Consider the following 27500-nt stretch of genomic DNA (forward strand, 5'->3'; position numbering starts at 1 on the left):
CCTCCTCCTCCTCCTCTGCAGGTCTTCAGGTGTCCCGGTCTCCTCCATCTTGATCCTCCCTCCTCCTCCTCTTCTGCAGGTCCTCAGGTGTCCCTGTCTCCTCCATCTTGATCCTCCCTCCTCCTCCTCCTCTGCAGGTCTTCAGGTGTCCCTGTCTCCTCCATCTTGATCCTCCCTCCTCCTCCTCCTCCTCTGCAGGTCTTCAGGTGTCCCTGTCTCCTCCATCTTGATCCTCTTCCCTCCTCCTCCTCTGCAGGTCTTCAGGTGTCCCTGTCTCCTCCATCTTGATCCTCCCTCCTCCTCCTCTGCAGGTCTTCAGGTGTCCCTGTCTCCTCCATCTTGATCCTCCCTCCTCCTCCTCTACAGGTCTTCAGGTGTCCCTGTCTCCTCCATCTTGATCCTCCCTCCTCCTCCTCCTCAACAGATCTTCAGGTGTCCCTGTCTTCTCCATCTTGATCCTCCCTCCTCCTCCTCCTCTACAGGTCTTCAGGTGTCCCTGTCTCCTCCATCTTGATCCTCCCTCCTCCTCCTCCTCTACAGGTCTTCAGGTGTCCCTGTCTCCTCCATCTTGATTCTCCCTCCTCCTCCTCTGCAGGTCTTCAGGTGTCCCTGTCTCCTCCATCTTGATTCTCCCTCCTCCTCCTCCTCAACAGATCTTCAGGTGTCCCTGTCTCCTCCATCTTGATCCTCCCTCCTCCTCCTCCTCCTCTACAGGTCTTCAGGTGTCCCTGTCTCCTCCATCTTGATCCTCCCTCCTCCTCCTCCTCTACAGGTCTTCAGGTGTCCCTGTCTCCTCCATCTTGATCCTCCCTCCTCCTCCTCCTCTACAGGTCTTCAGTTGTCCCTGTCTCCTCCATCTTGATCCTCCCTCCTCCTCCTCCTCTACAGGTCTTCAGGTGTCCCTGTCTCCTCCATCTTGATCCTCCCTCCTCCTCCTCCTCTACAGGTCTTCAGGTGTCCCTGTCTCCTCCATCTTGATCCTCCCTCCTCCTTCTCTGCAGGTCTTCAGGTGTCCCTGTCTCCTCCATCTTGATCCTCCCTCCTCCTCCTCCTCTACAGGTCTTCAGGTGTCCCTGTCTCCTCCATCTTGATCCTCCCTCCTCCTCCTCCTCTGCAGGTCTTCAGGTGTCCCGGTCTCCTCCATCTTGATCCTCCCTCCTCCTCCTCTTCTGCAGGTCCTCAGGTGTCCCTGTCTCCTCCATCTTGATCCTCCCTCCTCCTCCTCCTCTGCAGGTCTTCAGGTGTCCCTGTCTCCTCCATCTTGATCCTCCCTCCTCCTCCTCCTCCTCTGCAGGTCTTCAGGTGTCCCTGTCTCCTCCATCTTGATCCTCTTCCCTCCTCCTCCTCTGCAGGTCTTCAGGTGTCCCTGTCTCCTCAATCTTGATTCTCCCTCCTCCTCCTCTGCAGGTCTTCAGGTGTCCCTGTCTCCTCCATCTTGATTCTCCCTCCTCCTCCTCCTCTGCAGGTCTTCAGGTGTCCCTGTCTCCTCCATCTTGATCCTCCCTCCTCCTCCTCCTCCTCTGCAGGTCTTCAGGTGTCCCTGTCTCCTCCATCTTGATCCTCCCTCCTCCTCCTCCTCTACAGGTCTTCAGGTGTCCCTGTCTCCTCCATCTTGATTCTCCCTCCTCCTCCTCTGCAGGTCTTCAGGTGTCCCTGTCTCCTCCATCTTGATCCTCCCTCCTCCTCCTCCTCTACAGGTCTTCAGGTGTCCCTGTCTCCTCCATCTTGATCCTCCCTCCTCCTCCTCCTCTGCAGGTCTTCAGGTGTCCCTGTCTCCTCCATCTTGATCCTCCCTCCTCCTCCTCCTCCTCTACAGGTCTTCAGGTGTCCCTGTCTCCTCCATCTTGATTCTCCCTCCTCCTCCTCTGCAGGTCTTCAGGTGTCCCTGTCTCCTCCATCTTGATCCTCCCTCCTCCTCCTCCTCTGCAGGTCTTCAGGTGTCCCTGTCTCCTCCATCTTGATCCTCCCTCCTCCTCCTCCTCTGCAGGTCATCAGGTGTCCCTGTCTCCTCCATCTTGATCCTCCCTCCTCCTCCTCCTCTGCAGGTCTTCAGGTGTCCCTGTCTCCTCCATCCTGATTCTCCCTCCTCCTCCTCCTCTACAGGTCTTCAGGTGTCCCTGTCTCCTCCATCTTGATCCTCCCTCCTCCTCCTCCTCCTCTGCAGGTCTTCAGGTGTCCCTGTCTCCTCCATCTTGATCCTCCCTCCTCCTCCTCTGCAGGTCTTCAGGTGTCCCTGTCTCCTCCATCTTGATCCTCCCTCCTCCTCCTCCTCTGCAGGTCTTCAGGTGTCCCTGTCTCCTCCATCTTGATCCTCCCTCCTCCTCCTCCTCTGCAGGTCTTCAGGTGTCCTTGTCTCCTCCATCTTGATCCTCCCTCCTCCTCCTCCTCTGCAGGTCTTCAGGTGTCCCTGTCTCCTCCATCTTGATCCTCCCTCCTCCTCCTCCTCTGCAGGTCTTCAGGTGTCCCTGTCTCCTCCATCTTGATCCTCCCTCCTCCTCCTCTGCAGGTCTTCAGGTGTCCCTGTCTCCTCCATCTTGATCCTCCCTCCTCCTCCTCCTCTACAGGTCTTCAGGTGTCCCTGTCTCCTCCATCTTGATCCTCCCTCCTCCTCCTCCTCTGCAGGTCTTCAGGTGTCCCTGTCTCCTCCATCTTGATCCTCCCTCCTCCTCCTCCTCTACAGGTCTTCAGGTGTCCCTGTCTCCTCCATCTTGATCCTCCCTCCTCCTCCTCCTCTGCAGGTCTTCAGGTGTCCCTGTCTCCTCCATCTTGATCCTCTTCCCTCCTCCTCCTCTGCAGGTCTTCAGGTGTCCCTGTCTCCTCAATCTTGATTCTCCCTCCTCCTCCTCTGCAGGTCTTCAGGTGTCCCTGTCTCCTCCATCTTGATTCTCCCTCCTCCTCCTCCTCTGCAGGTCTTCAGGTGTCCCTGTCTCCTCCATCTTGATCCTCCCTCCTCCTCCTCCTCTACAGGTCTTCAGGTGTCCCTGTCGCCTCCATCTTGATCCTCCCTCCTCCTCCTCCTCTGCAGGTCTTCAGGTGTCCCTGTCTCCTCCATCTTGATCCTCCCTCCTCCTCTACAGGTCTTCAGGTGTCCCTGTCTCCTCCATCTTGATTCTCCCTCCTCCTCCTCTGCAGGTCCTCAGGTGTCCCTGTCTCCTCCATCTTGATCCTCCCTCCTCCTCCTCTGCAGGTCCTCAGGTGTCCCTGTCTCCTCCATCTTGATCCTCCCTCCTCCTCCTCCTCTGCAGGTCTTCAGGTGTCCCTGTCTCCTCCATCTTGATCCTCCCTCCTCCTCCTCCTCTGCAGGTCATCAGGTGTCCCTGTCTCCTCCATCTTGATCCTCCCTCCTCCTCCTCCTCTGCAGGTCCTCAGGTGTCCCTGTCTCCTCCATCTTGATTCTCCCTCCTCCTCCTCCTCTACAGGTCTTCAGGTGTCCCTGTCTCCTCCATCTTGATCCTCCCTCCTCCTCCTCCTCTACAGGTCCTCAGGTGTCCCTGTCTCCTCCATCTTGATCCTCCCTCCTCCTCCTCCTCCTCTGCAGGTCTTCAGGTGTCCCTGTCTCCTCCATCTTGATCCTCCCTCCTCCTCCTCTGCAGGTCTTCAGGTGTCCCTGTCTCCTCCATCTTGATCCTCCCTCCTCCTCCTCTACAGGTCTTCAGGTGTCCCTGTCTCCTCCATCTTGATCCTCCCTCCTCCTCCTCCTCAACAGATCTTCAGGTGTCCCTGTCTCCTCCATCTTGATCCTCCCTCCTCCTCCTCCTCTACAGGTCTTCAGGTGTCCCTGTCTCCTCCATCTTGATCCTCCCTCCTCCTCCTCCTCTACAGGTCTTCAGGTGTCCCTGTCTCCTCAATCTTGATTCTCCCTCCTCCTCCTCTGCAGGTCTTCAGGTGTCCCTGTCTCCTCCATCTTGATTCTCCCTCCTCCTCCTCCTCTGCAGGTCTTCAGGTGTCCCTGTCTCCTCCATCTTGATCCTCCCTCCTCCTCCTCCTCTACAGGTCTTCAGGTGTCCCTGTCGCCTCCATCTTGATCCTCCCTCCTCCTCCTCCTCTGCAGGTCTTCAGGTGTCCCTGTCTCCTCCATCTTGATCCTCCCTCCTCCTCTACAGGTCTTCAGGTGTCCCTGTCTCCTCCATCTTGATTCTCCCTCCTCCTCCTCTGCAGGTCCTCAGGTGTCCCTGTCTCCTCCATCTTGATCCTCCCTCCTCCTCCTCTGCAGGTCCTCAGGTGTCCCTGTCTCCTCCATCTTGATCCTCCCTCCTCCTCCTCCTCTGCAGGTCTTCAGGTGTCCCTGTCTCCTCCATCTTGATCCTCCCTCCTCCTCCTCCTCTGCAGGTCATCAGGTGTCCCTGTCTCCTCCATCTTGATCCTCCCTCCTCCTCCTCCTCTGCAGGTCCTCAGGTGTCCCTGTCTCCTCCATCTTGATTCTCCCTCCTCCTCCTCCTCTACAGGTCTTCAGGTGTCCCTGTCTCCTCCATCTTGATCCTCCCTCCTCCTCCTCCTCTACAGGTCCTCAGGTGTCCCTGTCTCCTCCATCTTGATCCTCCCTCCTCCTCCTCCTCCTCTGCAGGTCTTCAGGTGTCCCTGTCTCCTCCATCTTGATCCTCCCTCCTCCTCCTCTGCAGGTCTTCAGGTGTCCCTGTCTCCTCCATCTTGATCCTCCCTCCTCCTCCTCTACAGGTCTTCAGGTGTCCCTGTCTCCTCCATCTTGATCCTCCCTCCTCCTCCTCCTCAACAGATCTTCAGGTGTCCCTGTCTCCTCCATCTTGATCCTCCCTCCTCCTCCTCCTCTACAGGTCTTCAGGTGTCCCTGTCTCCTCCATCTTGATCCTCCCTCCTCCTCCTCCTCTACAGGTCTTCAGGTGTCCCTGCCTCCTCAATCTTGATTCTCCCTCCTCCTCCTCTGCAGGTCTTCAGGTGTCCCTGTCTCCTCCATCTTGATTCTCCCTCCTCCTCCTCCTCTGCAGGTCTTCAGGTGTCCCTGTCTCCTCCATCTTGATCCTCCCTCCTCCTCCTCCTCTACAGGTCTTCAGGTGTCCCTGTCGCCTCCATCTTGATCCTCCCTCCTCCTCCTCCTCTGCAGGTCTTCAGGTGTCCCTGTCTCCTCCATCTTGATCCTCCCTCCTCCTCTACAGGTCTTCAGGTGTCCCTGTCTCCTCCATCTTGATTCTCCCTCCTCCTCCTCTGCAGGTCCTCAGGTGTCCCTGTCTCCTCCATCTTGATCCTCCCTCCTCCTCCTCTGCAGGTCCTCAGGTGTCCCTGTCTCCTCCATCTTGATCCTCCCTCCTCCTCCTCCTCTGCAGGTATTCAGGTGTCCCTGTCTCCTCCATCTTGATCCTCCCTCCTCCTCCTCCTCTGCAGGTCATCAGGTGTCCCTGTCTCCTCCATCTTGATCCTCCCTCCTCCTCCTCCTCTGCAGGTCCTCAGGTGTCCCTGTCTCCTCCATCTTGATTCTCCCTCCTCCTCCTCCTCTACAGGTCTTCAGGTGTCCCTGTCTCCTCCATCTTGATCCTCCCTCCTCCTCCTCCTCTACAGGTCCTCAGGTGTCCCTGTCTCCTCCATCTTGATCCTCCCTCCTCCTCCTCCTCCTCTGCAGGTCTTCAGGTGTCCCTGTCTCCTCCATCTTGATCCTCCCTCCTCCTCCTCTGCAGGTCTTCAGGTGTCCCTGTCTCCTCCATCTTGATCCTCCCTCCTCCTCCTCTACAGGTCTTCAGGTGTCCCTGTCTCCTCCATCTTGATCCTCCCTCCTCCTCCTCCTCAACAGATCTTCAGGTGTCCCTGTCTCCTCCATCTTGATCCTCCCTCCTCCTCCTCCTCTACAGGTCTTCAGGTGTCCCTGTCTCCTCCATCTTGATCCTCCCTCCTCCTCCTCCTCTACAGGTCTTCAGGTGTCCCTGTCTCCTCCATCTTGATTCTCCCTCCTCCTCCTCTGCAGGTCTTCAGGTGTCCCTGTCTCCTCCATCTTGATTCTCCCTCCTCCTCCTCCTCAACAGATCTTCAGGTGTCCCTGTCTCCTCCATCTTGATCCTCCCTCCTCCTCCTCCTCCTCTACAGGTCTTCAGGTGTCCCTGTCTCCTCCATCTTGATCCTCCCTCCTCCTCCTCCTCTACAGGTCTTCAGGTGTCCCTGTCTCCTCCATCTTGATCCTCCCTCCTCCTCCTCCTCTACAGGTCTTCAGTTGTCCCTGTCTCCTCCATCTTGATCCTCCCTCCTCCTCCTCCTCTACAGGTCTTCAGGTGTCCCTGTCTCCTCCATCTTGATCCTCCCTCCTCCTCCTCCTCTACAGGTCTTCAGGTGTCCCTGTCTCCTCCATCTTGATCCTCCCTCCTCCTTCTCTGCAGGTCTTCAGGTGTCCCTGTCTCCTCCATCTTGATCCTCCCTCCTCCTCCTCCTCTACAGGTCTTCAGGTGTCCCTGTCTCCTCCATCTTGATCCTCCCTCCTCCTCCTCCTCTGCAGGTCTTCAGGTGTCCGGTCTCCTCCATCTTGATCCTCCCTCCTCCTCCTCTTCTGCAGGTCCTCAGGTGTCCCTGTCTCCTCCATCTTGATCCTCCCCCCTCCTCCTCCTCTGCAGGTCTTCAGGTGTCCCTGTCTCCTCCATCTTGATCCTCCCTCCTCCTCCTCCTCCTCTGCAGGTCTTCAGGTGTCCCTGTCTCCTCCATCTTGATCCTCTTCCCTCCTCTTCCTCTGCAGGTCTTCAGGTGTCCCTGTCTCCTCAATCTTGATTCTCCCTCCTCCTCCTCTGCAGGTCTTCAGGTGTCCCTGTCTCCTCCATCTTGATTCTCCCTCCTCCTCCTCCTCTGCAGGTCTTCAGGTGTCCCTGTCTCCTCCATCTTGATCCTCCCTCCTCCTCCTCCTCCTCTGCAGGTCTTCAGGTGTCCCTGTCTCCTCCATCTTGATCCTCCCTCCTCCTCCTCCTCTACAGGTCTTCAGGTGTCCCTGTCTCCTCCATCTTGATTCTCCCTCCTCCTCCTCTGCAGGTCTTCAGGTGTCCCTGTCTCCTCCATCTTGATCCTCCCTCCTCCTCCTCCTCTACAGGTCTTCAGGTGTCCCTGTCTCCTCCATCTTGATCCTCCCTCCTCCTCCTCCTCTGCAGGTCTTCAGGTGTCCCTGTCTCCTCCATCTTGATCCTCCCTCCTCCTCCTCCTCCTCTACAGGTCTTCAGGTGTCCCTGTCTCCTCCATCTTGATTCTCCCTCCTCCTCCTCTGCAGGTCTTCAGGTGTCCCTGTCTCCTCCATCTTGATCCTCCCTCCTCCTCCTCCTCTGCAGGTCTTCAGGTGTCCCTGTCTCCTCCATCTTGATCCTCCCTCCTCCTCCTCCTCTGCAGGTCATCAGGTGTCCCTGTCTCCTCCATCTTGATCCTCCCTCCTCCTCCTCCTCTGCAGGTCTTCAGGTGTCCCTGTCTCCTCCATCCTGATTCTCCCTCCTCCTCCTCCTCTACAGGTCTTCAGGTGTCCCTGTCTCCTCCATCTTGATCCTCCCTCCTCCTCCTCCTCCTCTGCAGGTCTTCAGGTGTCCCTGTCTCCTCCATCTTGATCCTCCCTCCTCCTCCTCTGCAGGTCTTCAGGTGTCCCTGTCTCCTCCATCTTGATCCTCCCTCCTCCTCCTCCTCTGCAGGTCTTCAGGTGTCCCTGTCTCCTCCATCTTGATCCTCCCTCCTCCTCCTCCTCTGCAGGTCTTCAGGTGTCCTTGTCTCCTCCATCTTGATCCTCCCTCCTCCTCCTCCTCTGCAGGTCTTCAGGTGTCCCTGTCTCCTCCATCTTGATCCTCCCTCCTCCTCCTCCTCTGCAGGTCTTCAGGTGTCCCTGTCTCCTCCATCTTGATCCTCCCTCCTCCTCCTCTGCAGGTCTTCAGGTGTCCCTGTCTCCTCCATCTTGATCCTCCCTCCTCCTCCTCCTCTACAGGTCTTCAGGTGTCCCTGTCTCCTCCATCTTGATCCTCCCTCCTCCTCCTCCTCTGCAGGTCTTCAGGTGTCCCTGTCTCCTCCATCTTGATCCTCCCTCCTCCTCCTCCTCTACAGGTCTTCAGGTGTCCCTGTCTCCTCCATCTTGATCCTCCCTCCTCCTCCTCCTCTGCAGGTCTTCAGGTGTCCCTGTCTCCTCCATCTTGATCCTCTTCCCTCCTCCTCCTCTGCAGGTCTTCAGGTGTCCCTGTCTCCTCAATCTTGATTCTCCCTCCTCCTCCTCTGCAGGTCTTCAGGTGTCCCTGTCTCCTCCATCTTGATTCTCCCTCCTCCTCCTCCTCTGCAGGTCTTCAGGTGTCCCTGTCTCCTCCATCTTGATCCTCCCTCCTCCTCCTCCTCTACAGGTCTTCAGGTGTCCCTGTCGCCTCCATCTTGATCCTCCCTCCTCCTCCTCCTCTGCAGGTCTTCAGGTGTCCCTGTCTCCTCCATCTTGATCCTCCCTCCTCCTCTACAGGTCTTCAGGTGTCCCTGTCTCCTCCATCTTGATTCTCCCTCCTCCTCCTCTGCAGGTCCTCAGGTGTCCCTGTCTCCTCCATCTTGATCCTCCCTCCTCCTCCTCTGCAGGTCCTCAGGTGTCCCTGTCTCCTCCATCTTGATCCTCCCTCCTCCTCCTCCTCTACAGGTCTTCAGGTGTCCCTGTTTCCTCCATCTTGATCCTCCCTCCTCCTCTACAGGTCTTCAGGTGTCCCTGTCTCCTCCATCTTGATTCTCCCTCCTCCTCCTCTGCAGGTCCTCAGGTGTCCCTGTCTCCTCCATCTTGATCCTCCCTCCTCCTCCTCCTCTGCAGGTCCTCAGGTGTCCCTGTCTCCTCCATCTTGATCCTCCCTCCTCCTCCTCCTCTGCAGGTCTTCAGGTGTCCCTGTCTCCTCCATCTTGATCCTCCCTCCTCCTCCTCCTCTGCAGGTCCTCAGGTGTCCCTGTCTCCTCCATCTTGATTCTCCCTCCTCCTCCTCCTCTGCAGGTCCTCAGGTGTCCCTGTCTCCTCCATCTTGATTCTCCCTCCTCCTCCTCTACAGGTCCTCAGGTGTCCCTGTCTCCTCCATCTTGATTCTCCCTCCTCCTCCTCTACAGGTCCTCAGGTGTCCCTGTCCACCTCTGTGCTGGACTTTGGCTGTGTGGATGAGGGTGAGGAGGCCATGCTTACCGTGGACATCATCAACTCCTCCTCTGTGGATGCCCAGTACCAGTTTGACTTGGATGCCACAGGTTATAGCGTCTTCACCCTAGAGCCAGCCTGTGGTACCCTGCCGCCCAACAGCCACCGGAGCCTACGCCTGCTCTTCAGACCACACCACCCCATGGGACACCACAGGAGGATTGTCTGCCTGCTGCTACACAGGGTGAGGGTCTGGGGATCAGAGGGCTGATGTCTTATAGCCTACAGGAGACTTTTAGGTTAATGCAGCACCAGTTCAATTCAGTCATTGCTTTTCAATATGTAGCATATGTTGAATGTGTGGCGCTTTGTGAGGGACATTATCTAGGTTCGCATTGCCACACTTCCATGTCTCGTTCAGAATGAACATGAGAAAGCCGTTAGCTTTAAGACTACAAACCAACACATACTATACTATACTAACACATACTATACAAACCAACACATACTATACTATACTAACACATACTATACAAACCAACACATACTATACAAACCAACACATACTATACAAACCAACACATACTATACTATACTAACAATCGCTAATTAGTTTCTTCCCTGTTCAGGAGCCTCTGTTCCTGGACCTGATAGGGACCTGTCACTCTGAGCAGCTGAAACCAGCCATCCTTCACCCCAGACACCTGGTCATGTACCGGCAGCACCTGGCCCGGGGACTCACCTGCTACCCTCCTGATGTAGTCGGTGCCATGTTGGCGGAAGGCAAGATACAGGTGGACCGGGACGGGGCTCTGCTTTTACAAGAGGTACGGAACTCACTCACACCACCACTTGCGCTGCCGCATAGCTAGATTTTCAGTGGCACAACTGGATGAGACGCTTCAGGTGGGTCGGTCATGTGTGTTTGCAAGAAAGGCAGAAGTCCTCTGTAGCTCAATTGGCAGAGCACGGCGCTTGTAACGCCAGGGTAGTGGGTTCGAATCCCCGGGGACCACCCATACGTAAAAAATTTATGCACGCATGACTATAAGTCGCTTTGGATAAAAGCGTCTGCTAAATGGCATATTTTTAAAAATGTATTTAGAAGTCCTGGTTTTAGAGCCTCGGGTACGATGCGAATCAGGAGGAAGTGGTACTCGTCCTTTACATATGCAGGAGTCTGGATCTTCTTAGCTTTTTTTTTGTCATTTAGCAGACGCTCTTATCCAGAGCGACTTACAGTTAGTGAGTGCGTACATCATTTGTTTTATTTTTCATACTGGCCCCCATGGGAATCGAACCCACAACCCTGGCGTTGCAAACGCCATGCTCTACCAACTGAGCTTACATCCCTGCCGGCCATTCCCTCCCCTACCCTGGACCAATTGGGTCTCCCGGTCGCGGCCGGCTATCGACAGAGCCTGGATTCGAACCAGGATCTCTAGTGGCACAGCTAGCACTGCGATGCAGTGCCTTAGACCACTGCGCCACTCGGGAGGTATTTTGACTCCTATACACCTGGGCATGAATTATTTGGTTGTGCAAACCCACAGTTTCATCAGCTGTCTGGCTCGCTCGTCTCAGACGATCCCGCAGGTGAAGAAGCCGGATGTGTAGGTCCTGGGCTGGTGTGGTTACACGTGGTCTGCAGTTGTGAGGCCGGTTGGACGTACTACCAAATTCTCTAAAATGATGTTGAGGCAGCTTATGGTATTCGAACCAGGATCTCTAGTGGCACAGCTAGCACTGCGATGCAGCGCCTTAGACCAAGTTTCCACCATTTTATTTTATCTCATCATGGCCTGGTTACTTCTCTGTTGAGCCCTAGTCTGGTACCGAGCTCAGCTTCAACGGTCTTAATAGGATATCTTATAGGTAATCAGCCTCATAGCTTGCTTTGATGTTAAGCTGTAACACTATGACATCTCTCTGGCAGGGTCATTTTCATTTCGAAGTAAACTGACATTCAAATTGTCCTCGTGAAAAGCAATGAGAAACTTGGAATTGGAATTTCAGTTGGAATCAATGAAATTAAAATAGATTTGACCCCCATCCCTGAACCTGACATTATGACATCTACTTGAAACGGTGCCTAAGGATTTCCCCCAGCATCATCAAGGACCCAACACACCCCGGCCACGAGCTGTTCTCTCCCTTATCGTCTGGCAGACGGGATCACAGCATGAGGTCTGATAACAACAGGCTCAGAGACAGTTTCTATCTCCAAGCCATCAGACTGCTGAACACTTCAACTGGACTGACCACCTGCTCTGATTCTCCACACCTTAGCACACACACACACACACACACACACCTACACACACACACACACACACACACACACACACACACACACACACACACACACACACACACACACACACACACACACACACACACACACACACACACCTACACACACACACACACACACACACAGACACACACACCTACACACACACACACTACACACACACACACACACACACACCTACACACACACACACACACACACACTACACACACACACACACACACACACACACTACACACACTACACCTCACAATTGCTGCTACCAGGCTTTTATTTACTGTTGCTAATACTACACAACGTAAACTCTCGCTCCCCAATACTCCCATTCCCAAAACACGTGTAAATATTGGACTATAAATTGACCCTTCCTGTATTATAGTCATGCTAAACCTGCAGTAAGCATTTACATTGGACGATGTATACCACCATGTGTATCCTGTACATACGACTAATGAAACTCTAAACTTTCTAGGACCCTGCTGCTGTGCCAGAGAAGAGGCCTACGGAGGAATATTTCCAGGGCTGTGCAGGGGGCAAGTTGGAGGCCGAGCTAGGAGGCAGCGGTGAGGGGGTCAGCAGCGACAGTTTCCCCTTCTCCTTCTCCCACCTCACGGTGGATCCCCCAGAGCTGCTGTTCTACAACGGCTCCCTGTCCACCTCCCAATCTGTGACTGTCTCCAACCACACCAAGGGCAAGCTCAGCCTGGTCTGGACCCCCGCTCCTAACTCCCCCTTCTGTGTCACACCCTCGTCGTGTGATCTGGGACCCCTGAAGTCGACTGCCTTCAGAGTCAGCTACGCGCCCCAGCAGCACAACACCTTCCATGGGGCACAGCTAGAGTGCTTTGCTTTCTACAAGGTCATTTAAAAGAAAAAACGTTTTATTTAATTATTTAGGTTTAGGTTTATTTTATTCCCTGTTCTGATCTTAGATAGATAAACTCTATGTTTTAAGACAGACCTGTGCAGGCAGTGTGAATGGTCAAAATCACAGGAAGCATCTCAGCTGAAGCTTTACATATAACTTTCTCAACTGTAACAATGTCGACTCATTACGGGTAGTGAAACCGCTCTGATCTTGCCCACCTCTCTCTCCAGGTGTTGAGGGACCATCGCCAGGTAGAGGACCGCACCCTGTGGCCTCCCTGGTGTGTCACAGTCCGGGTCAGTGGACACTCCTTCCAGCCTGGACGGGAGCACTTCATACCCCGCTTCTCCCTTCGGCACCCCCAAGTGGTGAGGACAGGCATAGCACCGTCAACTGTCCTCACACAATCTGGATCAGTCTCACGCCAAAGTCCTGTTCAGAACCTGGAATAAAGGCTACATCTCAATGGACATTTTCTAAATTCTTCATCCTCCTCCTCCTCCTCCTCCTCCTCCTCCTCCTCCTCCTCCTCCTCCTCCTCCTCCTCCTCCTCTCTCTCCAGGTCTTCCCTGCTCTGAGCCTGGTCTCCTACAGGACTGTGCTCCTGGAGAACACAGGGGACCTACCCCTGGTGTTCAGGCTGGACCCAGAGGAGTGTCCTTCAGTCACTGTTCAGCCCACCAGCGGCCTGGTCCAGCCGGGACACCACCAGATCCTCACCCTCAGGACCACCCCAGCAGAGGACTGCCCTGCCAAGCTACCCCTCACCCTGCACTTCAATGCCAGCTCCAAGCACACCCAGGTAGCACAGCAGGCTGTACCATAGGTCCTTTTCAGACAGTTAGTGTGTTTGAGGGGATCACCCTGAGCACGTTGCGGCACAGAATCACTGATCTACAAATCACCTTGGATCCCAAATAACTACTCATTATGTGATCAAGATGAACAAATCTGCTTAGAAGCGCCTCGCTACGGCTGATTCCCTTCAAAATGCTAACGTTAATAAAAAAGTGTTGCTCTGGGGTTGTGGCCGTCTGTATTACCCTGTAGGAGCTGTCGGTGGTGAGTGTGGTGGAGAAGCTGTGTGTGTCTCTGGAAGGGGAGGGCAGCCTGTTCTTCAAACCCACGGCGGTGGGATCCTGCTCCCAGCGACCCTACAGGGTCAGGAACCTGACCAGGCTACCTCTGAAGTTCCGCTGGAGGATCCCAGGACCAGACCAATGCGTCATCTCTGTGGCGCCTGACACGGGAGTCCTGCAGCCCAATGAGAACATGGTGAGGGAAAGACGGGGCTGGTGGGATGCAGGTTGACGTTTATTGTCATGAATCTTGCTCTGGAGGCAGAACTGGGCGGTTTCCGCTAGATGGGCCAGCTGCAAAGTCAAATTGGCTATATACTGTTGAAGTCGGAAGTTTACATACACCTTAGCCAAATACATTTAAACTCAGTTTTTTCACAATTCCTGACATTTAATCCTAGTAAAAATTCCCTGTCTTAGGTCAGTTAGAATCACCACTTTATTTTAAGAATGTGAAATGTCAAAATAATAGTAGAGAGAATGATTTATTTCAGCTTTTATTTCTTTAATCACATTCCCAGTGGGTAAAAAGTTTACATACACTCAATTAGTATTTGGTAGCATTGCCTTTAAATTGTTTAACTTGGTTCAAACGTTTCGGGTAGCCTTCCACAAGCTTCCCACAATCAGTTGGGTGAATTTTGGCCCATTCCTCCTGACAGAGCTGGTGGACCTGAGTCAGGTTTGTAGGCCTCCTTGCTCGCACACACTTTTTCAGTTCTGCCCACACATTTTCTATAGCATTGAGGTCAGGGCTTTGTGATGGCCACTCCAATACCTTGACTTTGTTGCCACAACTTTGGAAGTATGCTTGGGGTCATTGTCCATTTGGAAGACCCATTTGCGACCAAGCTTTAACTTCCTGACTGATGTCTTGAGATGTTTCTTCAATATGTCCACATAATTTTCCTTCCTCATGATGCCATCTATTTTGTGAAGTGCACCAGTCCCTCCTGCAGCAAAGCACCCCCACAGCATGATGCTGCCACCCCCGTGCTTCATGGTTGGGATGGTGTTCTTCGGCTTGCAAGCAGCCCAATTTTTCCTCCAAACATAACAATGGTCATTATGGCCAAACAGTTATATTTTTGTTTCATCAGACCAGAGGACATTTCTCCAAAAAGTACGATTTTTGTCCCCATGTGCAGTTGCAAACCGTAGTCTGTCTTTTTTATGGCGGTTTTGGAGCAGTGGCTTCTTCCTTGCTGAGCGGCCTTTCAGGTTATGTCAATATAGGACGCGTTTTACTGTGGATATAGATACATTTGTACCTGTTTTTTTTCTGAGGTCTTGGCTGATTTCTTTTGATTTTCCCATGATGTCAAGCAAAGAGGCACTGAGTTTGAAGATAGGCCTTGAAATACATCCACAGGTACACCTCCAATTTACTCAAATTATGTCAATTAGCCAATCAGAAGCTTCTAAAGCCATGACATCATTTTCTGGAATCTTCCAATCTGTTTAAAGGCATAGTCAATTTAGTGTATGTAAACTTCTGACCCACTGGAATTGTGATACAGTGAATTATAAGTGAAATAATCTGTCTGTAAACAATTGTTGGAAAAATTACTTGTGTCATGCACAAAGTAGATGTCCTAACCGACTTGCCAAAACTATAGGTTGTTAACAATAAATCTGTGGAGTGGTTGAAAAACAAGTTTTAATGACTCCAACCTAAGTGTATGTAAACTTCCGACTTCAACTGTATATATCTTAAAAATTCATGAAAACGAAATTTGCTTTTGGGTCTTAATCTAAGGTAAGATTTAGGCATTAGGGTTAGCAGTGTGGTTAACGTTAGGGTTATGTTTAAAATCAGATTTTATGACTTTGTGGCTGTAGCAGCTAGTGACCGCTCTGCATAGCTGTCTCCAGGGCAAGAGTCATGACAATGCTGGTGGGACTGGCTGTCTTTGAAAGAAAGATTGATACTCGCTGTTGATTGAGTTCGGTGTTTCAAGGTCTTTGTCAGGCTGGGAACTTGGTGTCTTGGCTGAATGTTCCATTTCCCTCGACGATATGGATGATTGAACATTTTGCCAAAAATTGTGATTCAGATGATTGTTGATTAAATAAAAACCTCTGAATCCTGTTTGAACTGTGCTGGTTAAGTAGAGGTTAAGTAGAGGGTGTGATTGTCCTCCTCCTAGGTGCAGACGTGGTCCTTCACCCCATTTGAGGAAATGGTTTACAATCTGAAGCCCAACCTGACCTTCTGGCCAATCCAGACGCCTGGATGCAGGTCTCGCCTCCCCCTGAAGGTTGTGGGCATGGCCTCCAAAGGATCCATCCAGGTGTTTTGTCTCCTCAGAGCATCTCAATCATCCTCCTGGTCTCCTTCTCCTTTATCTGCATTGAACTGACAACTTGGGACAGGTGGATTGTGTTAGTGTCTGTGTTAGTGGGGCAAACTCTGGAAACTCTGTGTAATTGACTCTCTCCAGGCAGAGCGTGCGGTGCTGGACCTCGGGGAGGTGTTGGTGGGAGACTGCAGGTCCTTCGAGGTGCCTCTCATCAACAACGGCTCCTGTTCTGTCAGCTTCTGTTTGGCCGTACAACAGAGCCTACTGGACCCGGGGCTGTCTGAGAACACACAGAAAGACACTGTTGGTACGTATGAGACACCTGAGATCTCACGGAGTTTGTACAGCATCCCGAGATCTCACGGAGTTGGTACAACATCCTGAGATCTCACAGAGTTGGTACAGCATCCTGAGATCTCACAGAGTTGGTACAGCATCCTGAGATCTCACAGAGTTGGTATAGCATCCTGAGATCTCACAGAGTTGGTACAACATCCTGAGATCTCACAGAGCTGGTACAACATCCTGAGATCTCACAGAGTTGGTACAGCATCCTGAGATCTCACAGAGTTGGTACAGCATCCTGAGATCTCACAGAGTTGGTACAGCATCCTGAGATCTCACAGAGTTGGTACAGCAATACTTATTATGGACACAGTATGCTTTACATTATTAGCTATCTTTGTTATTATTTGTTGTTATTTGTTATTAGTCCCATCCTTCAACTCTATTCAATACCTCCCATCTATCTCTTAACACCATCCATATCGGATTTCTATTTGCCATATATATTTCAACCGTACTGTGATGTTTTACAAAAGTTCTGAACCTTTCTATTCTCATTGCTTCTACAGATTGAGAGTTAAAAATAAACAGCTTTGCTAAAAGTATTATTATATTATTGATTGATTGACTATGGCTTTTCAGATCACCCAGTAATGCTATCTGCAAGGTTAGTTCCAGGTAAATATTGCAATCCTTTAGCCATTCCTGGACCAGTGTCCAAAAACAAGCTACAAATGGACAGAACCAAAACAAATGGTCCAATGATTCCGTCTCTTCACAGCAAAATCTGCAGAGCTGGGAAGATTGTATCCCCATATAAATAACATTCTATTGGTAGCAAGGATTTTATATAATAATTTAAATTGAAAGATTCTAATTTTTGAATCCGGTGTCGTTTTGCGTGTCAGTTCATAAACACTATGCCATGGGATCGGTACATCAAAGATCTCTTCCCAACTATTTTGCAATCTATATGGGACGGCTGTCAATCCTTTGGTCCTTAAGTGAAACTGATATATTTTTTTATTTATCACAGTTTTCCTTAACCAATTATGTTCTTTAATGCAAGGCCGACAGACAAGTTCCTTACTTTCTCCCCCTTCCACTTTCCTCTTCCATTTTTTGCGGTAAAGCTGCCATTATTTGGTTGTAATTTTGGGTAGAGCAGACATTTCCATATGTTTTTGTTAGCTGCATGTGCGTCATAACTCCACCAGTCCTACCGATGATATCATTTACAAAGATTATACCTTTTTTAAACATTCTGTCAAAAAATAAAGGTTTTTTGTCAATTAGTATATTTGAATTTAACCACAATATTTGTTGCATTATTTGTTCTGTCGTTTCTGGAGGATTAAATTGAAATTGCAACCAACTTTCTATGGCTTGTTTTAGAAATAGTGACATTTGGGAGATTATTTCCTTTTCAAATAACTGAAAGTGTGAGGTTGTAATCTGAATAAAGGGAAAAAGGCCTTTCTTGAACATTGGGTGAGACAATCTTACTAATTTGCTTGAGAACCAGTTCGGATTTAAGTATAACTTTTGTAAGACTGAAGCTTTTAGTGATAGGTCTAATGCTTTAATATTTAATAATTTCTGTCCTCCGAATTCATATTCATTATATAAATATGCTCTTTTAATTTTGTCTGGCTTGCCGTCCAAATAAAATGGAATATTTTTTTCTCATATAATTTAAAAAACTGTTCGCTAGGCGTAGGCAAGACCATAAGCAAATAGGTAAACTGTGATAATACTAATGAGTTAATCAGGGTGATTTTTCCACAAATTGACAGGTATTTTCCTTTCCATGGTAGTAAGATCTTATCTATTTTTGCTAATTTTCTATTAAAATTTATTGAAGTGAGATCATTTATTTCCTTTGGGATATGTATTCCGAGTATATCCACATCACCATCAGACCATTTTATTGGTAAACTACATGGTAATGTAAAAATTGTATTTTTAGTGATCCAATACGTAATATAGTACATTTGTCATAATTTGGTTGTAATCCAGAGAGGTTAGAAAATGTATCTAGATCCTCTATGAGGCTGTGGAGGGATTCTAGTTGTGGATTTAAAAAAACATGAATCATCAGCGTACAATGACACCTTTGTTTTTAAGGTCTTTATTTCTAATCCTCTGATTATTATTAGATCTGATTTTAATCGCTAACATCTCGATGGCCACAATAAATAGATATGCCGATAGTGGACAACCTTGTTTCACTCCTCTTGACAGTTTAAAACTTTCAGAGAAATAGCCATTATTTACTATTTTACACCTAGGGTTACTATACATGATTTTGACCCATTTTATAAGAGATTCTCCAAAATTGAAATGCTCCAGGCATTTATATATAAACCCCAGTCGAACTTTATCAAATGCCTTTTTCAAAGTCTGCTATGAATAGCAGGCCTGGTTTCCCATATTTTCCATAGTGTTCTAATGTTTCCAATACTTGCCTTATATTATCTCCAATGTATCTTCCATGTAAAAAACCTGTCTGATTAGAATGAATAATATCCGGCAATACCTTTTTAATTCTATGCGCTATACATTTTGCTAGGATTTTTGCATCACAACACTGAAGTGTAAGGGGCCCCAATTTTGTAAATGGACTGGATCTTTATATTTTCCACTTGTATCCTGTTTCAGTAATAATGAGATCAGTCCTTCTTCTTGAGTGTCAGATAATCTACCATTTACATAGGAGTGGTTAAAACATGCTAATAACGGTCCTCTTAGTATATCAAAAAAGGTTTGGTATACCTCGACTGGTATGCCATCCAACCCTGGAGTTTTCCCAGACTTAAAGTCTTTAATTGCATCCAGAAGTTCCTCCTCTGTAATTTCACCTTCACATGAGTCTTTCTGTGTGGCTGTTAATTTGACATTATCAATAGAAAAAAATCTCTACAATTAGCTTCAGTTAGAGGAGATGGAGGCGACTGAAAAGAAAACATATGCTTAAAGTACTTTGTTTCTTCCTTCAAAATGTCATTTGGTGAATCATGGGTGACTCCGTCAATTGTAACCAGTTTCATTAAGTTCTTTTTGGTAGCATTCCTATGTTGAAGATTAAAAAAGAATTTTGTGCATTTTTCCCCATATTCCATCCAGTTTGCTTTATTTTTATAATATGTTACACTTGATCTTTCTTGAATAAGTTTCTCCATTTCTTTTTGTTTTTCCTCTAATTTATTCTGAGCCTCTATGTTACAGTTTTTATTGCCATCTATCTGTTCTGTTAGACTTTCTATTTCCTTTCTTAGTATAAACTCTTTTGACCTAAATTGCTTTTGTTTTCGAGATGAGTACTGAATTGCATGGCCTCTAAAGGCACATTTAAAGGTGTCCCATACAATAAGGGGATTCGCTGTACCTATGTTATGTTGGAAAAAATCAGTTATAAATTCCTTTGTTCTAATTATAAATAAATTATCATCCAATAGGCTTTGATTAAATTTCCAATATCCTCGCCCATATGGAAATTCAGTAAGAGTAATATATATGCCTATTACATGATGGTCTGACCGCATTCTGTCCCCTATCAACACTTTTTTTACTTTTGGTGCCAACGAGAATGAGATAAGAAAGAAGTCAAGACGACTAGCTTGATTCAGTCTCCGCCATGTATATCTCACTAGATCAGTATATTTAAGCCTCCATATATCTACTAGTTCTAATGTATCCATGACATTCACAATTTCCTTAAGAGCATGTGGGTGATTGTTTGTGGTGTGATTTCCTTTACGGTCCATTGAGCTATTTAAAACAGTATTATAATCCCCCCACCATAATAATATTGTCTTGAGTTGCTTGCAGGCTTGATAATTTATTATATATATTGTCAAAGAATTGTGGATCATCATTATTTGGTCCGTAAAGGTTAATGAGCCATATCTGTTTATGGTCCAATAACATATTTAAAATAATCCATCTACCTTGTGTATCTATTTGTACAATTTGCACATTTGGATCGAAATTACTATTAATTAATATCATCACCCCTTTTGAATTTCTTTGCCCATGGGAGAAGTATATTTCCCCCCCCCATTCTTTTTTCCACGCTACTTCATCTCGAATTGTTGAATTGTCAGGCTACTTACTTAGTCCTTTTCATAAAGCCACCAAAATCTTCTGCCGCTGGAGTCTGTCTTTGGCCATGGCTTGTGTACTGTCCCCTAACAGACCCATCTCTTCCAGCTCCTCCAGGTCCAGTGGTTAATAGCTTTACCCCTGTCCTGGAGCTGGACACTGTGAGCGGCACCATCCCAGCTCGCTCCAGGCTGCTGATCCGCTCCACTGTGAGGCCTGCCAGGAGGACCAGATACTGCTGGGACCTGACCTACCAGACACTCAGCTCTGCAGGTAGGTCCCCATGCTAGGCAGCAGACACACACTGTGACCAGCATCAGGATTTGAATGACCAACTGTGATGTAATGGTTGTTTTTAAGAAGTTTTCCTAACCTTTCCCTCTCCCTCTCCCTTGTCTGTCTGTCTCTCTCCTCTCTCTATACTCTCTCCTCCCGGTGGTCGGCTGTGTTGCTCGTCCGTGGTCCCTGGCTGTCTGTCTTTCCCCCTGTCTCTGCCTCCCTGTCCTCGTCTGTGCCCCAGGCTCTGTGCTGGATGGTCCCCAGCCTCTGTGCCAGGTGCGGGGTGAGGGGGTGTTCCCCACCCTGGAGGTGACAGATGTGCGTTGCAGTGGCAGCATGGATGGGCTCAGCAAGCTGCAGCTCTGGAGCCTCTTTTCACTGGGCCACCTCAACGCCCACCTGCAGAGAGACCCCGCCCCGCCGGAGCTCACCTACCGGGTGCCCACCAGACACAGGTGGGTTAGCAGAGACTATGGACTTTGTCAGATAAACACAAGTCTCTTGGTGACTGGGGAGAGAAACAAGACAAAATGAGCTAAATCCCATTTCGGGGTTGGGTTCAACTCCTTTTCAATTCAGTCAATTCAGAAAATAAACTGAAAATCCAAAAAGACTCAATTGAAACGTGAATTGAGCCCGACCCTATCCACCCATCTATGAACGTTTGTGGCATTTCTAATAGCATTGTATTGAATTGGTCTGGAGTTACATATACTGTGTATCTGACCTGTGTCTGTCCCCCACCTCCTCCAGTCTGCGTCGCTGTCCCTCCATCTTCACGTCGGCCATGTTGGATTTCAACTTCAGCGCTGCTCCGTTGGGCTCAGACCCCTCTAGTGTGCTGCTGATGTTTGAGAACATTGGGAGCATCCCTGTCGAGTGGTCAGTATCTGTTATGCTATGCTAATATGCTATGTTATCTTATGCTATGCTATGCTATGCTATGTTGTGCTTTTCTATGCTATGCTATGTTATGTTATGCTCTAAACTAAGCTATGCTATGCTACGCTAACCTCCCTCCAGGTCGTTCCTGTTCCCAGAGGACCAGCAGATAGAGCTTGAGTACTGGGCTGAGACGGGAGAGTTCAGTACTACAGAGCTCCACCACATGAAGGTGCAGGAGAACAGGCTGTTTAACATAGAACCCCCCTCTGGTAAACTACATCCAGGACAGCAGAAGGCAGTGACATTTACCTACAGGTATGCCCTAGTCCAGGGGTGGGCAAACCTTTTGGCTTGAGGGGCCACATCGGGATTTAGAAATTCAAGGTCCACACAGATTTCTTTGGGGCCCCGATTTTAGTCGTCAAAATCAATCTGTGGGCCAGAAGAAGGGCAGTTATTTTCAAATACTGTAGGTGCATTATTATTTCTACTTATCGCCTGCCCCTTGCCCTAGTCTCATGTTGCCATACTTCCAGATCACTCGGCTAGTGAGGAAGTCTGGAATTGAGGTTGGATACACAACAAAATAATAGACCTTAATAATAAATCATTCAAGAAAGTAATGACGTGATGAGATGAATATCCTTTACATGTTGTTCTTCTTCACAGACATGACTTTGCTGGTACTGACCACCTCCCCGTTCTGTTCAAGCTCTCTCACGGCAGAGAGATTCTGGTGAGACAGAGAGACAGACCGGTTTTCCCGGGAAACAGATTACATTTGACATTTTTTGGTCATTTAGCAGACGCTCTTATCCAGAGCGACTTACAGTTTAGTGAGTGCGTACAATTTTAAGCCTCTCCATTGAACATGCTTGTTAGTCCAGGACCAGGAGTAGTTTCGGGAAACCATCCTTTTAGATGTCTGGGCTGAGAATGGAATAAGGCAGTACCATACTGTATCTCATGCTGATAATACTGTCGGTCTCTGTTTTGTCTGTGTGCAGTTCAACTTCATGGGAGTGACAGTGGAGAGAGACAGACACTACCTCCATTTCACGTCCACCAAGCACGTCTTTGCCCCAGTGGCCATCGGGGGGTTCAACCCACCTAAACAGGTTAGACTCCCTGCTCAGGGTTCACAATAAGTGATTGGTTTGCAATGTAAGGGTCAAACACACCTCGTCCGTCACCGATGTATAGAACCCGCCTTGGTGACGCCAAGACGGCTATAATTGCACCAGAAAGCTCATCATTCACTTCTCCCCTCAGTTTCAGCTAATTCTTCATCCCTTCATCATGGAGTGTCGTTATAGTGTCTGGTTGGTGTATTGCAGGTGTATGAGCTGCACAATGGAGGGGCTGTCCCTCTGAGGTACCGTGTGGACACAGAGCCCCTGGAACAGCTGACGGCTGATAACTTTGGTCACCCCGTGCTGCAGTGTCTCAACCCCCAGGGAGAGGTGAAGCCTGGCAGGACAGCCCTGCTGGAGTGGGTCATCTCCCCCCTGGAGGCCAAGACGTACAGTGTGAGTAGCAACCCCCTGTTAGGTAGCCTAGAGCTTAGAGAGACTGGCCTGCAACCCTAGATTTGCAGTTGGAGTCCGAAGTCCGACGGGGAAAAACTGGTATCCTTCTAGGTATTCTAGATGCCATCTCCTGCCATTGGAACATCTTCCTCCTCCTCTTCCTCCTCTCTCCTGTCGTTGTAACATCTTCCTCCTCCTCCTCTCTCCTGCTGTTTTAACATCTTCCTCCTCTTCTTCCTCTCTCCTGTCGTTGTAACATCTTCCTCCTCCTCCTCTCTCCTGTCGTTGTAACATCTTCCTCCTCCTCCTCCTCTCTCCTGTCGTTGTAACATCTTCCTCCTCCTCCTCCTCCTCTCTCCTGTCGTTGTAACATCTTCCTCCTCCTCCTCTCTCCTGCCGTTGTAACATCTCCCTCCTCCTCACACAGTCCTGTGTTTGTTTCCAGGTGGACATCCCTGTCCATGTGCTGGAGGGAGACACTATGCTGATGACGTTTGAAGGCTGTGGGTTTGATAACCGGGCGCTGGGGGAGTCGGCACCAGTACAGCTCCGTGATGCGTACATGTCTGTCCCCAGCACACAGAGGATGCCCCTGCCCAACCAGGTGAGTGGCCCATCTATTCCCATATAGTCTTACCTGGTCCTGTTTGGCTCAGTTGGTAGATCATGACAGGATAGTTGACTCGATTCCCAGAATCACCCGCATGACAAAGTCACTTTGGATAAAAAAAAGCATCTGTTTAATGGCATTATTACACTATTGTATCATATATCTAATGTCACCATGGAATCCTTTTATGCCCCTCTGGCTGTCCTGGGGCTCCTATTGGCCAATGTTTTGGTAGCTGTCCAGGGGCTCCTATTGGCCAATGTTTTGGTAGCTGTCCTGGGGCTCCTATTGGCCAATGTTTTGGTAGCTGTCCTGGGGCTCCTATTGGCCAATGTTTTGGTAGCTGTCCTGGGGCTCCTATTGGCCAATGTTTTGGTAGCTGTCCTGGGGCTCCTATTGGCCAATGTTTTGGTAGCTGTCCAGGGGCTCCTATTGGCCAATGTTTTGGTAGCTGTCCTGGGGCTCCTATTGGCCAATGTTTTGGTAGCTGTCCTGGGGCTCCTATTGGCCAATGTTTTGGTAGCTGTCCTGGGGCTCCTATTGGCCAATGTTTTGGTAGCTGTCCTGGGGCTCCTATTGGCCAATGTTTTGGTAGCTGTCCTGGGGCTCCTATTGGCCAATGTTTTGGTAGCTGTCCTGGGGCTCCTATTGGCCAATGTTTTGGTAGCTGTCCTGGGGCTCCTATTGGCCAATGTTTTGGTAGCTGTCCTGGGGCTCCTATTGGCCAATGTTTTGGTAGCTGTCCTGGGGCTCCTATTGGTCAATGTTTTGGTGAAGAAGTGTGATAGCCTCTAGTAGGTAACAAGCACTAGACTCACAACCCTCCGTCTCGTCTGCAGGTGCTGTTCCTGTCAGAGGAGAGAGTGTCCCTTGGGGACATCCCAGTCTGCACTCGCTCCACACGGGTCCTGTTCCTGACCAACGTCTCCCACAGTGACAGAGTCCTCTATGCCTGGAGCCTGACTGACCAGGTTAGAGTGCAGTATATTAGCCCAGCATCAACGTTTTTAAGGATGTGTGTATAACCACAAACTTTTCTAGTACAGTATATGCCTGATAAATGTACGTTTTAACCTTTTATTTAACCAGATTGTCCCATTGAGGTCAAAATACCAATTTTTCAAGGAGACCATAGGGGTGTTAGTGAGTTTGTGTAGCTGGGTTTGGATATATCTGACCCCAGTATCTGTGTGTTAGAGATGTGGTCAGGTTTGGATATATCTGACCCCAGTATCTGTGTGTTAGAGATGTGGTCGGGTTTGGATATATCTGACCCCAGTATCTGTGTGTTAGAGATGTGGTCGATGAGTGTGAGGCGTCCCCTCTCTAACGCACAGGAACCTCTCTGCAAGCGTTCTATCAAAATACATTGGTTACTCACCAAAGGTGGAGTTTCACTGAGCAACTATCGTCATTTCCTGCCGTTACAGACGGTATGTACTTCCAAAAAAGGTCTAAATCAAAATGTGTGTTTGAGAGGAGACACCTGACACTCATCGTCAACATCTAACGCAGAGATACTGTGGTCAGATATATCTATGATTGTACTGTACACTGGACATACTGCAGCGCACTGGACATACTGGACATACTGCAGCGTACTGGACATACTGCAGCGTACTGGACATACTGCAGCGTACTGGACATACTGCAGCGCACTGGACATACTGGACATACTGCAGCGCACTGGACATACTGGACATACTGCAGCGTACTGTACATACTGGAAATACTGCAGTGTACTGTACATACTGGACATACTGCAGCGCACTGGACATACTGGACATACTGCAGCGCACTGGACATACTGCAGCGTACTGGACATACTGCAGCGCACTGGACATACTGGACATACTGCAGCGTACTGGACATACTGGACATACTGCAGCGCACTGGACATACTGGACATACTGCAGCGTACTGGACATACTGGACATACTGCAGCGTACTGTACATACTGGAAATACTGCAGTGTACTGTACATACTGGACATACTGCAGCGTACTGTACATACTGGAAATACTGCAGTGTACTGTACATACTGGACATACTGCAGCGTACTGTACATACTGGACATACTGCAGTGTACTGTACATACTGGAAATACTGCAGTGTACTGTACATACTGGACATACTGCAGCGCACTGGACATACTGGACATACTGCAGCGTACTGGACATACTGCAGTGTACTGGATATACTGGACATACTGCAGCGTACTGGACATAATGGACATACTGCAGTGTACTGGATATACTGTACATACTGCAGTGTACTGGACATACTGCAGCGTACTGGACATACTGCAGCGTACTGGACATAATGGACATACTGCAGTGTACTGGACATAATGGACATACTGCAGTGTACTGGATATACAGTACATACTGCAGTGTACTGGACATACTGCAGCGTACTGGACATAATGGACATACTGCAGTGTACTGGACATAATGGACATACTGCAGTGTACTGGATATACTGTACATACTGCAGTGTACTGGACATACTGCAGTGTACTGGACATACTGGACATACTAAAGCGCACTGGACATACTGGACATACTGCAGCGTACTGGACATACTGCAGTGTACTGGACATACTGCAGCGTACTGGACATAATGGACATACTGCAGTGTACTGAACATACTGCAGCGTACTGGACATACTGCAGCGTACTGGACATAATGGACATACTGCAGTGTACTGGATATACTGGACATACTGCAGCGTACTGGACATACTGGACATACTGCAGCGTACTGGACATAATGGACATACTGCAGCGTACTGGACATAATGGACATACTGCAGTGTACTGGATATACTGGACATACTGCAGTGTACTGGACACTGCAGTGTACTGGATATACTGTACATACTATAGTGTACTGGACATACTGCAGGGTACTGGAAATACTGGACATACTGCAGTGTACTGGACATACTGCAGTGTACTGGAAATACTGGACATACTGCAGTGTACTGGACATACTGCAGTGTACTGGAAATACTGGACATACTGCAGCGTACTGGACATACTGCAGCGTACTGTACATACTGCAGCGCACTGTACATACTGGACATACTGCAGCGTACTGGACATACTGCAGCGTACTGGACATAATGGACATACTGCAGTGTACTGGATATACTGGACATACTGCAGTGTACTGGACATACTGCAGCGTACTGGACATAATGGACATACTGCAGTGTACTGGATATACTGGACATACTGCAGTGTACTGGACATACTGCAGCGTACTGGACATAATGGACATACTGCAGTGTACTGGATATACTGGACATACTGCAGCATACTGGACACTGCAGTGTACTGGATATACTGTACATACTGCAGTGTACTGGATATACTGGACATACTGCAGTGTACTGGATATACTGGACACTGCAGTGTACTGGATATACTGTACATACTGCAGTGTACTGGACATAATGGACATACTGCAGTGTACTGGATATACTGGACATACTGCAGTGTACTGGACATACTGCAGCGTACTGGACATAATGGACATACTGCAGTGTGCTGGATATACTGGACATACTGCAGCATACTGGACACTGCAGTGTACTGGATACACTGGACATACTGCAGTGTACTTGACATACTGCAGGGTACTGGAAATACTGGACATACTGCAGTGTACTGGACATACTGCAGTGTACTGGACATAATGGACATACTGCAGTGTACTGGACATACTGCAGCGTACTGGATATACTGTACATACTGCAGTGTACTGGATACACTGGACATACTGCAGTGTACTGGACATACTGCAGGGTACTGGAAATACTGGACATACTGCAGTGTACTGTACATACTGCAGTGTACTGGACATAATGGACATACTGCAGTGTACTGGACATACTGCAGCGTACTGGATATACTGAACATACTGCAGCGTACTGGACATACTGCACATAATGCAGCGTACTGGACATACTGTACATACTGCAGCGTATTGGACATACTGAACATACTGCAGCGTACTGTACATACTGCAGCGTACTGTACATACTGCAGCGTACTGGACATAATGCAGCGTACTGGACATACTGGACATACTGCAGCGTACTGGACATAATGCAGCGTACTGTACATACTGAACATAATGCAGCGTACTGGACATACTGTACATACTGCAGCGTACTGGACATACT

The 27500-nt window shown here is 49.2% G+C and overlaps 1 protein-coding gene across 2 annotated transcripts in view; it reads left to right on the forward strand.

Moving 5' to 3' along the window:
• The window catches only part of cfap65 (cilia and flagella associated protein 65), a 68663-nt gene that overhangs the window by 30241 nt on the left and 10922 nt on the right, over positions 1-27500 (forward strand). The window contains exons 9-25 of one of the 2 annotated variants that reach the window (XM_041868823.2): positions 9028-9296; positions 9682-9879; positions 11839-12225; positions 12465-12602; positions 12797-13036; positions 13285-13509; positions 15464-15607; positions 15758-15923; positions 20114-20278; positions 20526-20739; positions 21038-21166; positions 21308-21484; positions 21839-21905; positions 22177-22287; positions 22507-22698; positions 23144-23302; positions 24148-24279. In XM_041868823.2, the coding sequence (XP_041724757.2) occupies positions 9028-9296; positions 9682-9879; positions 11839-12225; positions 12465-12602; positions 12797-13036; positions 13285-13509; positions 15464-15607; positions 15758-15923; positions 20114-20278; positions 20526-20739; positions 21038-21166; positions 21308-21484; positions 21839-21905; positions 22177-22287; positions 22507-22698; positions 23144-23302; positions 24148-24279 (3113 nt within the window). The remainder of the gene's footprint in view (positions 1-9027; positions 9297-9681; positions 9880-11838; positions 12226-12464; positions 12603-12796; positions 13037-13284; positions 13510-15463; positions 15608-15757; positions 15924-20113; positions 20279-20525; positions 20740-21037; positions 21167-21307; positions 21485-21838; positions 21906-22176; positions 22288-22506; positions 22699-23143; positions 23303-24147; positions 24280-27500) is intronic. The other variant, XM_045214168.1, reaches the window with a different exon arrangement.

The sequence above is a fragment of the Coregonus clupeaformis genome, unplaced genomic scaffold (genome assembly GCF_020615455.1).
Source record: "Coregonus clupeaformis isolate EN_2021a unplaced genomic scaffold, ASM2061545v1 scaf0207, whole genome shotgun sequence".
In the NCBI taxonomy this organism is placed as follows: Eukaryota; Metazoa; Chordata; class Actinopteri; order Salmoniformes; family Salmonidae; genus Coregonus; species Coregonus clupeaformis.